The sequence below is a fragment of the Tinamus guttatus genome, unplaced genomic scaffold, assembly GCF_059628265.1.
Source record: "Tinamus guttatus ecotype Peru unplaced genomic scaffold, ASM5962826v1 Tinamus_guttatus_pri_ptg000213l, whole genome shotgun sequence".
Taxonomy (NCBI): Eukaryota; Metazoa; Chordata; class Aves; order Tinamiformes; family Tinamidae; genus Tinamus; species Tinamus guttatus.
This window is the reverse complement of record NW_028288747.1, coordinates 10,553,994-10,568,197: the sequence shown is the minus strand read 5'-3', so window position 1 is coordinate 10,568,197 and position 14,204 is coordinate 10,553,994. Positions and strand designations below refer to the sequence as shown.

Below are 14,204 nucleotides of genomic sequence, written 5' to 3'. Positions count from 1 at the left end.
ACTTATCTGCTTTATCATTTAGTATTAAAATTAAAAGGTTATGTAGAACTGACCATTTCAAAACATAGCCTCTTGTCTCTGCACTTTGTTAGAGCTGGACATAGAATTGGTGTGTGTTCAGGTACATTAAATTTTACTCGTATTTATTTTAAAATTCTCTCTTCAAAACCAAAAACAAACAAAAAACCCAATTCTATTATTGATAACAAGGGATCACCGTATTTTCCCTTTTTGCTTCGAATTGTTAATACATCAAGACGATTTTAGTGACTTGGGACCAGCTCTAATTTTTGAGTGCTCAATAAGTTTTAAGAATCAATGGTGAATTAGCCTTTTTCTGAGTTGGTCAAGCCTCTGAAATTTATAGATAAAGATAGCCAATCCAGTAAACAAGATTGAACAATGCAAAGGCAGTTGGAAAGAAGATGCGAGAATAAGAGTCAATTTTTGCAATACGGATGTGTATCCTTCCTTCTCTCCAAGATCCTGTGCGGCAGTCTTCAAAACAACAAAAGAAGCTAGCACAGTCTTTCCCTTCTAGGCACTCATATCCATAATCATCATCACGTTCAGGTAGATGATTAATGTTATTAATTGGAATTAGTGTTGATCCAGGTCGAACAGCAATTGCAGGTGGTTTCTTAAAAAGAAAAGGAAAGAAAGAAAGAAAAATACATTTTTTTTTCTTTCCCCGCAGACTACAAACATTCCTTGGACTTCTGATAGAAAGGCCACTGTAAGTACATTTAGTTCAATATACAGAATTTCAAATTTTAATGAAAAACAGTTTGGGGAGCATTGTGAATTGTGAACTGCTGTATTCCATCAGCTCGGGCAGGCAAAAGTTCATGAATGCTTTTCACCTGTCACAGTAAAATCTGGGTTGTGCTGGGATTTGGGAATACTGGATAATTAGTTACACAGACTGGGTCAGCTGATCTGATCTACATAACACAAAAGAACATTTTGAAGTCAGCCACAGCTGGGCAACTGTGTCACAAGTCCACAAGTAGGATATAGGTAACACTACCAAGGGAATGACTTTTTCCCATCATCTGCAGTATTTAGAAGAAGACTGGATATGTTTCTGGAAGCTACATTTTGGGCAAAACAAGGTAGTGGGATTAGTATAGCATCACTGGTGAACTTTAAGAGGTTTTGACACACACACTAAGTCATCTAACACTCCTCTGATGTTACACCTCTGAAGAAAACATCCAGAGCGCTTGGAGACCGAGGCAGCCTCCCATGGAGAATACCATTTAAATCAGTAAACTCATTAATGTTAATTCTCACTTCTACTTTTAGTTAACATATCTCAAGCCACTTGCAATCTAGGAAATTTCACTATAAAAGCTGTCAAGCTTCATAAATAATTTTAACAGAAAAACTATGGGTGTCTTATTGCTTCATACGTAGAGCATTTGCTATTTCCTTCCCAGTGATTTTCATTCCTTTTACGTTCCTTTCACTTGTATTACTATCCTTCCTTTCACTCATACTACTATACTCCATCTTTCCTCCTTCTGCTATTTTGTTTCCATGCAGTTCTTCACTCTTTATCATTCTTTCCCCAGATATTTTTAAGACATTCTTCCTTTCCCTTTCTGTTCTTGTTCCATTTTCCAAATCTCATAGCCTTTCTAGATCACTCCACAGTCCTCTTGTCAAAGCTAGAGGTTTGAAAGAAGAGTGAACATCTGTTCTAAAATGTTTTGCTTTTAAAGAAAACAAACAAACAAAAATATTCTGTTTCTTTTACTATCTCCATATATTTTTCTACAGGTAATAAAACCGATAGGAAAGAATTTAGTCAGAGGAATTAAGGAAGTGAGTTTACAATGAAGTAATTAACATCTGTGGACCTCAAAGCATACAGAAAAATCTCTCTAAGCAATTACACATGGTAAGCAATAATATATAAGAACCAGAAAGCCACATCATTTAAATTATATTTTGACTACTACTGTCCCACTTCCAGAGAATGACCTGGGTCAGCACACAGGTGATATCTACACCCTGTTATGAGGTTACCACCCTTGTAGTATAATTTCTCTGCAGCAATAATGTTCCAGGAGGATGATACTGAAGTAGTTTAATGTACAATGTGTCTTCCTATCCCCTTAATAAACTTGTTTAAAATGCTTTTTTCAAAGGAAGTTTCATGCAAACTGCTGTTTCAACAAATTCTTAGACACAATGACCTAAGGAGCTACTTATTATCCTAAAAGACCTCATTATTCTTTTCAGTGATGATAAATGCTCACTATGTTAAGAAAGAACAGTTAGATGCTTCTACTCAAATAAGTATTACAAGCAAAGCTTATTTTTACATAAGAAAAAACTTAACATTTATGTCAACTCTGCACAAAGGTACATCTACTGAAGGTCACAATACCTAAGTTGCTACTTGGATTACAACAGTAGTCACTTGCTTGTGAGAAGAATTACTGGCATATTCCAGAAAAAAAAAAGGAATAAATGAGAGAAGGGAAACAAGCGACCACAGTTTCCCACAGCAGAGAAGGGAGGACAGAAAAGAAAACAGTTCCTTGAGAAGCACAACCAAAGAATTCAGGGAGAACCCTGATTGTTTTCCTATTATTCATTTTACTCATGTGCCCCTCCTCTAGCACATAGTCTGTTTAACAAATACCAGAGTAGACTAAAATCAGCTACTGAATTCAAAATTACTCAGTACTATGTTAAATACTTAATTTCTTACATGAAATATATAAAGAATATGCAGGAAAGAGACAATGTGAAAAATGGGGAGAAAAGATTTGGAAAAATTATGAAGATAATATTTTTAAAAGAAAAATCAAAGGAACTTTAAAGGTAAAATCTAAAGGTCAGGAAAGGACAGAAGTAAAAGACAAAATCTTTAGCCTGCTGAATCCAACATGGACCTGCATCAAAGAATAAAACTATAAATCCCTAAACTACGAACCAGAAGAGTTCGCAGAACTGAGGTCTTCAGAAAGGTCTTACTCCAGAAAGCACGAGGAAACTGCAAATGAAAAATGGTAACTAAAAAAAATCCCTCAAACTCACCTTATTTAAAAAAAAAATAGAATAAAAAATAAAAGAGATGTTTTCTCAAACACTCTCAGAGTCACTTTTAGGAATAAAAATGGGCTTACAATGCACAGGAAAGTAGAATATAAGGTTACAATAATGTGACCTTATAACAAATGGTAGCAACTAAAATATATATATTTGTATTTATAGGTTTATATGATAGCACCTGTTGATTCTACCTGAAGACTGTTGATCATATTTTAGATGAAACTCTAAATACAGTGAGAAGCATTTATAACACACTCTAACAAGATCAAAACCGAATTATTCTACACAAAACACTAAACAGGTATAAGAAAAAAAGCCATCATCCATGCACTTTTTGAGCTCACTACTAAGTTTGGGCTAGAAGGATTAAACTCCTTACCCTTACTAACCTGCATAAGCCAATTCATACTGCTTTACTTGAATGACATTAGCATACATTCTGTAAAATAAAAATGCTGTAATGATACACAAAAATCTCACCATATATTTTACTGCCTTCCAACAACAGCCAATTCAAATATCATATCTTCAGTACATTTACGTTTACATTAATCCCTACTGCTACAATCTTATCTACAGTCCTTTGCCAGAAGTTGTTAGCTGTGCCCAAACAGAACTGTCAGGAGGACTTTACAGGCAGCTGTAAAAGCACAGAGGAGATGTGCACAACACGGAAAATAATATTAAATTAAAATAATAATATTCAACTATTTTCTAGCTTAGCCTTATATGTTCTCATTCATATATGATTAAGATGATTCTGTTTGTTTATTAGTAGTATAAAGAGAAAATAAAGACCCCAACTGTAAAAATTCTCTTTGAAAATTAGCCCTTCTGCTTGAGAATCAGTCCCTCAGAATTAATTTTACAATGAACAGCATTCTGCAATTCTTTTTTCTTCTAAATTGCTTGACTAAACTTACTGATGGTTTGGATTTTGCCTTCTTTTCTTTTCCTTTGTCCCCTTTTCTGTTGCTGGTAAAGTAATGCAAAGTGCCATACTCCATCAAGGCAGCAAACACAAAAATGAAGCAAACTGAAACGAAGAGGTCCATTGCCGTCACGTAAGAAACCTTTGGGAGGGACTTCCTAGCAATTGTGCTCAGCGTGGTCATGGTCAACACTGTCGTAATACCTGTTTGAAGAAGAAAGGAGAAGAGAGAAGTGTATAAATAAATAACGCTGTCATATTGTCACAAAAATTCCTCAAATTACCTCTTATTTCATTGGTGAAGCACACAAGAACCGACCCGCAGCACGGTTCGCCTCAGATCACCCCCACATGCACCCATGCACACCACTGATAGCACAAGAAGCCATCCATAGGGATCCAGTGGCCACAGCAGGCTCACACAGAAGAGAGATTTCAGCTCTGCTTTAAAGCCCTCCTGTTTTCAGCACACACTGAGGACCCAAAAACACTAAGGAAGTTTATGAAAGGAAAAAATAAAGCTACTACAATAAGCAGAAATAAATAGGCACAAATAATCATCCTTTGGCTCTGGAAAAATTAAAATATTCAAATTAATCATTTTTGGGGTAAGCAAATGGTTTATCAATAATTTAAAGAAATTCAGAACATGATAATGATTTAAAACGTTCAGAAAATCCTGGGAAAAAAAGAATAATATTTTAAATTGCTTCTGATGTATAATACGACAAACTAGGTGGACCTTTCTGGTCTCATTCTCCAGATATTTTCTCAACACTGTCTTTTAGGTAATAGAAAATGTTTCACTTGACTCACTCATACACAAGTTAGTTACACGAACAAGCTGGCCTTAGTAGCTGTATGTTTAGATTCTCAACTAAAATGCTCTTCAGTGGTTTAATACTTTCTTCTTATATTTGGTGTTTCATGGAGATGCAAAGCTTTTTTTGATAGTAGTCCAAAATTCAGATGTGGCCTTTCATTTGGATAGCAATACTTGAAGACATAAAGAATTTCTGTTATTTACATAAGCAGGTTTATTACACAAAACATGTTATACCAATCTAAGGCTGTAAACTAAAGCACAGAATCAGAGGTTGCTCTTGACTGATCCTGCAGTAGGAAAACAGTGGTGATTTTGCAGCAAATTTCTCAAAAGAAGTAAATGAAGAGGTAAATGAATGGCATACAAGCCACCACGGAGTTTTCAAAAGTGCTTAGCTCTCACTAGATGCTTCTGAAAATCAATTAGGCTCTTCTCTGCATAATTAAATGCCTAAATACCTTAATAATATGGATCATTTTGCTTTGGGGAAACACAATCTGTCAGGGTTGCAACACAGATGGATGCAAGGGAAAGGTGTGAGGCTGTGTGGCATACCCAGCCGTGGCAGAGCCACCAGGTGGAAGGAGATCCCACGATTCCCTATGGATATCTGCTCAGGGGATGAAAGGAGATACAGACTTCCCAGCCCTGTCCACTGAGGAAAGCAAAAGGAGGGCTGTCTCCCTGAGAAAACCTCCCACAGTATTTTGGCTGCTGGTCATGATGTACACTGGTTTGGTCTTTATTGTTTTAATTTCTAAATCATTCTCTATAAAATTTTGTTTATTCCACTGGTCACCTCTTTTCTTCTTTTCCAGGATGTGTGTCTATGAGAAAAATAATCCTACAACCTACCAGTCAAACAGGCTCATGACAAAGTCACCAAAAGTAACTCAGAGTTAACTGGATGGAGCTGTAAATATGATTCTGCAAACACTTGCTGTGCATTTCAAGATGAAGGTTAGCATTGCTGAAATGGGATAGTGAAAACTCAGGATTCATCACTTGATCCAAGGTGCTAGATTAATGGCACAGAAAAATTATTCAACATAAAGAACAATCTAGATATAGAACGAGAAGGATACGACATATTTTTCTGTTTACAACTAGTCTTCCCAGACTGTACCCACAATAAGATTTATGTGCAATGCTTAAAAAGTTAAAGAAATTTTATAGTTTCTAAATATCAGAGCCACTTTCATTCATGTATTCAGGCTTTTAGGCTCTTTACTAAGCTTTGCAGAACTTTTAAACAGTGCAATGTTAAGGTCCAAGACTCATACTTCCTTTCGCCATCTTTTCATTAAGCAACCGAGCCATGTTCATTTTTGGTTACTTTCTTTCTTGACTTCATAATCTTACAGATTTAACAGCAGATTTAAATCCCAAGTGGTCAAAGGTAGGAGACTGATACCATGTCAAACAGCTCAAACAAGGTGACACTGCCATAGAATAATCTCTGTAGCAAAATTCACAATAATTCAGTAGTATCTATAGTAAAAACAAAAACCCTAAGGATGGTGAGTCTGGCTTTTGTGAGTTAGGTGTATTATACCTAATAGTTTGAGGTGCAAATACAGTTAAACATTTTCCTCATTTTAGGCTTTAAAAAAAAAAAAAAAAGGAATCATTTTCATTACTTTTTAGAAATCTAGACCTTCCTGGATTTTCTCTTGTGAAATAATAATATCCTTTCTTCCACAATGCTTAGGGAAGTTTAATCATACTTGTCAGACTAATCATTGCCATATCACTGTCTCTGGAGATGACAAAAAGAACATAAAGGGGGAAAAAAAAACATATTATGTGAACAACAGCAGATCCACAAGGCTCGAATCACATTTTCGTGAAGATTTCCATTCTCAACACTCTCTCCTAAAGTCCTGCTGTGAAACCACAGCAGGATCCTCCTCCTCTTAATCTTGAGGTTCAAGAGGAAAGGTGACCAGCAGACACTGTCTGAATGGGAATAAACTGGTTAATTTACTGCCCTCTGCAGATTTGTATTCCTAGGGAGTAGTAGACCCTTCAAGGTTGAGAATAAACATACATACCCAAAGATGTCCTTGCAGGAACTGCATCTTTATTGATCCAAAATGACACCCATGAAAGAACAACTGTCAGTATGCAAGGAATGTATGTCTGGATAGTAAAATATCCCATACGTCTGCTCAGATCAAAGAAGATTGTCATAATAATGTAATCACCTATAAATCAAAAAAAAATCTCAGTAGACATGGTAAATGGTTTTCAGTTACCCATTTATCTGTTTCTGTTGCTCTACATTGCTACTACATGCAGTAGATCTTCACGTTTTGCCTTACCAGACAGAGTATGAGAAATTTCAGTTGTATTTCGTAAGCCTACAAATGCAAACTGATACAATCTCCAGTATTTTGGATCTGCCACTTCAACAGAGGTTTTTTTCCATTTGTATTCAATTTCATTTCTAGGATATCCATCTAAAACAAAGCAGAACAAATCAAGCATTCAATTGCAGTATATTTCAAAGAATGTTTTCCCTTGTGATCTTTGAAATTATTTACGCACTAAACCAGGGCTGTTTATAAACTGGATCACAGAGCAAGCTGCTCTAGAATCTACTTGATACGCTGTTAAAGTTTAACCCAAAAATGTTTAACCTCAGTTTTAAGCCTAGCTAAATGTATAACCAACCAACAAATGTACAAATAAAAAAAAATGTCTAGGGAATACGTACACAATATTGTTGTACTCACACATGAACAACCAGTACAGAATCAGCGCTAAACATTATTAAGTGTAGTAGACATCAATACAGCTTGAAAAGAACATAAAGAGCTTAAAAATACAGGTTTTTTGTTTGTGGGTTTTTTGGGGGGTTTTTTGGTGGCTTGATGCTTTGTCTAGTATTTCAGTTCTAAGGGAGTAAAAAATTTGATTTTCATGGTGTTTCCCTGCCACGGTCTCACTTGTCTGGGCACAATTGCTGAGGACAGAGCTGCAGAGCTCATTTAGTTGGCAGTATTCAAGAAGGAAGTGTTAAATTAAAATATTTATTTAGGAAGAATCTTTGAAGTTTGATTTCATTGCCTGTTAGTTTCCCATTTAAGAATAAATTGCTTAGCTGTGTTCAGCTTAGCTATGATCAGGTGTTTTTGTAGTTTTTATTTTTATTTTACCAGTAATAGTGACCTTGGTTAACAGTGATCGCAGGAACATTTTTTTTAATATATACACATAGTTCACACTGAAGAATCTAAACCCGAAAGCTGGTATTTCTTGCTCGCATAAGCTCTTGGGACATGCTCCTGTCCCACTTAAAGATGGAGAGCTCATTATACTGATTAAATACCTGCAGGAACAGGTCAAAGAGGGTAACTCTTACTGTTCCTCTTAAGTTGACCCCAAGTAACCAATTCAAAGCTAGCAAGGCTGGCAACCATAAAAGAAAACAAACAAACAAAGAAAAATCTTCTTTTAAGGCAATAGATTCCCATTAACTTGAATGGGCATTGCATTCTAAGAAACATTTCTTCTAAGAAACATGATCATCTTTAAAGGTGCCATTAAATTAAGTGCATGCAATTCATTATTCCATTTATTAATGCAATAAACAATGCAATAAATCTATGTAAAATATAAAGAGGTCTATTCTTTCCTTCTCTCCAAGACTTTAAAATGTAATCACTTGCTCTCTTGCAGGCAGAACTGAAAGAAATTAAAAGCTTAAATGTAAAGAGAAAGGGTGAAAGAAAAAAAAAAAGAGAGAGAGAGAAAAAAAAAAAGAGTGTGTGTTACCACCTACAGCTTGAAAATTCCAGGGGACAGGAATGCTCATCCATGGGAAAGTTATGAAGCTGAAGATAACATTCAGCATTAATTGTCAGCCTAATTGAGGGGAAAAAAATATTCAAACATGAGACATTTCAGACTAGCAAATAAAAAAAACATGCACAGAAATCAGTTTTGCCAATTAATGCACACTCTACCTAGCCAACTTTGTATCTGCAAAAACATCTCAGCATCACCTCTAGAGAACAAAACTGTTGGCAAAAGCAATCTGAGGACCTGAGTGGTTTATCAGTACATGTAGCAACTCCTAGGGTTTCAGGTGAACTGGAAGAACCTCTCAGCTCTTCATGAGAAAAAAAGGTATGGGTAAAAGGGATGGATAAAAGGGTTGGATTGAGGATAGGGCAGGGAAGGGAAGGGAGTGCAGGACAGCCCATTAAGGAAGCCACTGAAAAATGCATTTATCAAGTCAAATGGCATTTGATGTCACTGTATCTGATGGCAATATCCTGTATGGTGAATGCGAGACCACAGGTCTGCTCTTTGCCCATGGAAGTAGCTCTGATGAAAACAGCAGCAGAGATGGGAAACAATTGGCTTGGTATTTCTATTTATTCAAAATCTAAGGCACTCAAACAATGCAGGTAGCTACTGAGTACATTTTCAGTCCTGAACTCCTAATGATATTTGAATAACTGAACCACTTGCTGCTTTTTAAAATACTATCCTGAATTTCCAAAGATTTTCCAAGCATCAAATGAGAAGCCCAGCTCATGCTAACTTTCCCTGGGAGGCTGCAGTAAGGGGCTGGACAACACTTAAATGCCATCTTTGTATTTAGAATAGTTCCTCCTTTGTGGACAGCATGGTGAAGAAGGCTGAATTTCTTCTAAATCTGAAAAAATAACATCACACTTATATACTACACTTAGATGGAGGGATGAAGATATGAGGACCTTCCTGAAGGCCCTGCGAGCTTGTGAACAAAGTGATTATTTTATACAAAGCCTCATGAGGACCTTCCTGGAAATCTGACCTGACCAAGAGAGAGGCAGAAGTATTTATAGAGGAAAGTAAATTAAAGGAAATTTCCTGCCATATCCTGGAAAAGAATATGTCATATTTCAAACTGAAAGACTTGCATAGCTCTAGTGAGACTTTTAAAATGTGCCTATCACAATATATGTATTTATTGCCTTGGATTTCTATTTAAAAAAAGGCAGGCAGCAATACAACTAGTTCTGGAATCACTGGCGCATACAACAGAAAGACCAAGAGCCAGAGAACCAACAGCAGGGTCAGCTTCTTCTAGCATTCCTTTAATCACCAACATACGAACCTCTCTTCTCCATGTTATTCCACCTTAGGCCAAGTTCAGGCAATCTCCTTGTTCTATAGAGATGTTTGCACACGGCAGTGATGGGTTCTACCGAGTTCTGCTATTTATCAGGAGCCCATTGCACTTCATAGCTCATATATTAGCATTATAATTCTACCCTCTCACTAGGGGAGACCTCACATAAATGGTTTTCATGCAGATGGTATTATGAAAAAAAAATTTATCTTGAAAACTGAACAGACAATGGAAAAGTAAAATCCAAGATGACCCTGGAACGGCTCAGCACAATAAATAAATGAGAAAACAGTATACAACATCACTAGTCCATATATGAAAACTATGCAAAGGACTAAAAAGAAAATAATTAAAAGATGCTTCTAAAAGCAAAAACAAGCACTTAATCCTGTAAGTACAGAACTAGATTTATTGGATAGTATAGCCTTATCTTTTGAAAATATATTAAACACATTCCCAATTCTAAGGAAATATATAAAAATAGATAGTATATTTTTTAGTGCTCTGCATCATCTTACTGTCAGTGCCCATGTTTAGCATCCAGGGTTTTCTGATGAGTAGAAACTTTGTACAGGTGGCTGAATAAAGCCCTCCCCGAGGCTGTCGCTATCCTTCTCTGCACCTAGATCGCCTGAACTACTTGGCGATCAACTAATTTACAGAATGATTTTGTAGACAATTTTCTGGAGTTAAAGAACAGCTTTGCTGATTTTAATGCTACAGTGTAAAGGTTGAGGTAAGCATGTGAAGAAGTACATGCAGAAATGGAGAAGAGAAGCCTCTTAAAAATATAATAAAGAGATGGACCAACACTGTGCTACTAGCTACATATTTTTTCTTTCTTGCCTGTACCTAAATAAGATAAAGATATGCTTTCTTTTCAACTGTATTTACTCTGTAACTGGACAATGTAATTCAATATTACGCATTTCACATTTTTCATGATCAAAGTGTCATTATTTTTTCCCCAGCAAATTCCTTGTAAACTCATGCAGCCCACAACAACAACAAAAAAAGGGTCAGTGATTTTCTTTGTACTCTACATTTTCATATATTCCTGGGCATAAAAATGTTATTGCTTTATCTAGTCAGTAAACACCCACCTTAAAGTGTATAATACTCGTCCATCACTCCAGATACGAAGCAAACGATTTGGAGTTGTAATCCAGTGAGCATCAGATTTTCTTGAGTTCCGAAAGAAAGTGTCTGGAATCCAAATTTTTCCAACCATATTGCTATTAAGCATAAGCACTTTCATTGAGCTGTTAAATTTTAGACGACTGTCATACCAAGTCTGGGCAAAAATTATATCTATGGTGTATTCCTAAAAATAGAGAAACAACCGCATATACCAAAGTTTGCAAGCAAAGAGTTTTTATTTTGTATATAAATCAAGAGCCATCTCTTCTCCTTTGTATCATTTGAATAGCAACCAAAAATCTCAGGCTGAGGAGTTACAGACTGATGAGTGGCACACAGACACTTCTGCCCCCACCTCTTGTTCTGACACTTCTGACATGAATTGATTATTTAAGGAAAGGCAGACCTGCTAGGACCTTTCTGTGACATGGAGGCCAGCACAAAGCAGAAGCACCTCTAGCAGACCTAGACAGAAGTAAAATAGCAAACTTAATATTTTTGCTAGGCTAGACTAAGTTTGTTAAGACAGAGGTTCTGTATCTTTTGAAAATCAAATTTTCTATATTTTTTCAGAACTTTACAACATGGAGTTAGAAATCTTTTTTAAAAAGGAAGAAAGCTACAATTACCTTCAACATTCCTGTCTTGTATTTTGACAAATATAGTGGAATTCATTCACTGGCCAAATTTTGTATTTGGAAAAATTCAAGCGAAATGCATCACAAATAAGCAAGCACCACAGTTTGTGGAGGTAACTGTTACAGTCTCCCACATATATTTATCTACTTACATACAAAAGGGTATATAATCATAATTGGAAAAGAAATTTCTTTAAAGAAATCCCACTTTACTTATTAGAGCTTCAAGAAAACACCTGTTCTGATAAAAAGCCAATGTCTGCTTTTATGACCAGAAAAGAAAGGTGACAAAACAAAACTAAAAACAAGGCCTTTTAATCAGAGAATTCTTGACACATTTACAGAAGGGAAAACTTGAGGGAAAGAAACATTGTGGATATACTGGAATATTGTTTTGCACACAAAAACCTAACCTAAAAAGAACCTAACCAGTTGCAGTTGGACTCCAGACAGAGGAGCAATCCCACCCCTTGCTTCTCTGTTGTGCTTGTCACAGGTCATGACTATGATCAGCACAACAACGATTTCACTACTTGGTGGCAGATGAGATCTTTCCTATGTGGCTGTCCTGTGAAAGCTCTTACAAATAACTTGGCGATTCTTCTCACAGCTCAGTCTGCAAGGAGAAGTGCTGCAGACCACTCAAATAACTTCACATTGCCCATTGACTCATCACTTAATATTTTGAAAGTGCAAAGACAGATATCCCAGGACCACCTAAATCTCCCTCAATTTTCTCACACCTCCAGCAGAAAGAACAGGTTCAGGAAATAGGTAGGCAACAAGGAAGCTTGCCCCTTTTCTCTCCTGAACCGCAGCTGAATTATGATATGGACTATTCTGTTCTGCCTTCTGACTCCCAAAGATTATGAATAACTAGTGTATAACGCAAGCAGTGAAGGGGACAGAGGGAACAAAAAGACTACTCAAAATTTCATTTTTGAGATGACTTGGCTCTAAAACCCTGCTCACATTCCTTGAAAGGCCCCATCATCAACACAAGAAGGTTCTTCAGGTCAAAATAAGTCCTTGATTATTTTATTTCTGTAAACAACCTTCAAAACACCTGTGAAAATTCAGGGTCTTTTTATCCTTAAAAAAACTGCTCACTTAGAGTAATTCCATCCAGAAAATTGTTTTTCACTAGCGTAAATGAGTAAACAAGACAGTGTGAAGGAGACAGGTTTTTATGGCTCAAGTGGAACAGAATGAATAACAGTTGCCTTTATGGTACAAATAGGAAAAAAAAAATCAGTGAGTGAAACCAACAGATATGACAATGTATGAAAAGAGCAGATTGTCTGAGTTTGAAGGTGCTACTCTATGCAGCCACTTCGCAGTACCTCGCCATTGCCTGAGAAAAAGAAATAGATCAAAGTGTCATCGCAGTCACACCACTCAGGATAAAACTGAGGTTGCCACATACACCCTAACAAATTAGGATAAGAAAGGAAGAGACGCTCCTACGTGAATTTGAAAGAAAAGAGGAAGGGGAGAGCCTCAGCAGGCCCAGATTCTTTCCTTCTCTTACCTTTCAGTATTAAATGTGCAAGGACTTACCATGACCACACTATAGAGTTGTTTAAACAACTTTATAGGCAAAAAAGTAGGAAACTTTGTTAACATCATTTTTGAAACAGTTGCCACTGTTCAAGCAGAAACTACGCGCATAATAATTAATCACCACAAGATTAATAACAATGTTTCCACAAAATACCCAAGTATCAGCATCCTCCCAGATATCTGCTTGGGGTGATCCTCCATTTCTGAGCTGAGCAAATCTGAGTCTCTAAAATTTGCTGAAAATGAGGTAGAAAATCATCATGCTGAAGCAGTCAAGTACCTTTTCTAGAAGTACTTTATTTCCAAAACTAGATGAATAAGAGCGCTATTTTATTTTCAAAACTATACTAGGAAGCACAGTAGCACACCAGATTTACAAAATGTTCTTTTAGTGCCACTAATTTCTGAGGGGCTAATTTCTGATTTGTTTTTCCTTGTTGTTTTATAAAAGGTAAATTTAACAGTCTTATCTCGTTCTAATTTTTCAAGAAACTTCTCACTCTTCAACACCACTGTGTAACCACAAAAATTGTTTTGCTTCTCTCTTTCAAATGAAATTCATGATAAATAACAATACAAAATAAAACGAAATCCACCTATGGCCACATTAGTCACAGTCACAGGGAAACGCATGCTTACTCATATTTAGCCTCCCAGGGCTCAATAAGCACTGCATACGTTAGCTCATACCTGGTATTTGATGAGACCACTGAACTCTCATGCAGCTGGCATAAAGAGCCCACCTGCCTAATTATTTACAGATAACTGCGCTCCTCCTCCACCTCCTTCCTCTCTAAAAGATCATAACAAACTCAAAAGGCTGGGAATACAGTGACTAATCTGGGATTACCATTAAAGGGTCATGTAGTGAACGAACTGCGAATTTTGACAAGCAGACATATAGTGCCA

The 14,204-nt window shown here is 36.4% G+C and overlaps 1 protein-coding gene across 3 annotated transcripts in view; it reads right to left on the bottom strand.

Annotated features, from left to right (window-relative positions):
• Window positions 1-295: 295 nt before the first annotated feature.
• Window positions 296-14,204, bottom strand: part of GABRG1 (gamma-aminobutyric acid type A receptor subunit gamma1) — a 48,143-nt gene continuing 34,234 nt past the window's right edge. For 2 of the 3 annotated variants that reach the window (XM_088524734.1, XM_088524735.1), the window contains 6 exons: window positions 11,058-11,278; window positions 8,614-8,696; window positions 7,151-7,288; window positions 6,881-7,033; window positions 3,993-4,204; window positions 296-640 (listed from right to left, as the gene is read on the bottom strand). In XM_088524734.1, the coding sequence (XP_088380860.1) occupies window positions 362-640; window positions 3,993-4,204; window positions 6,881-7,033; window positions 7,151-7,288; window positions 8,614-8,696; window positions 11,058-11,278 (1,086 nt within the window). In that variant the 3' untranslated portion in view covers window positions 296-361. Of the gene's footprint in view, window positions 641-3,992; window positions 4,205-4,714; window positions 4,997-6,880; window positions 7,034-7,150; window positions 7,289-8,613; window positions 8,697-11,057; window positions 11,279-14,204 lie in introns of those variants that run through there. The other variant, XM_088524737.1, reaches the window with a different exon arrangement.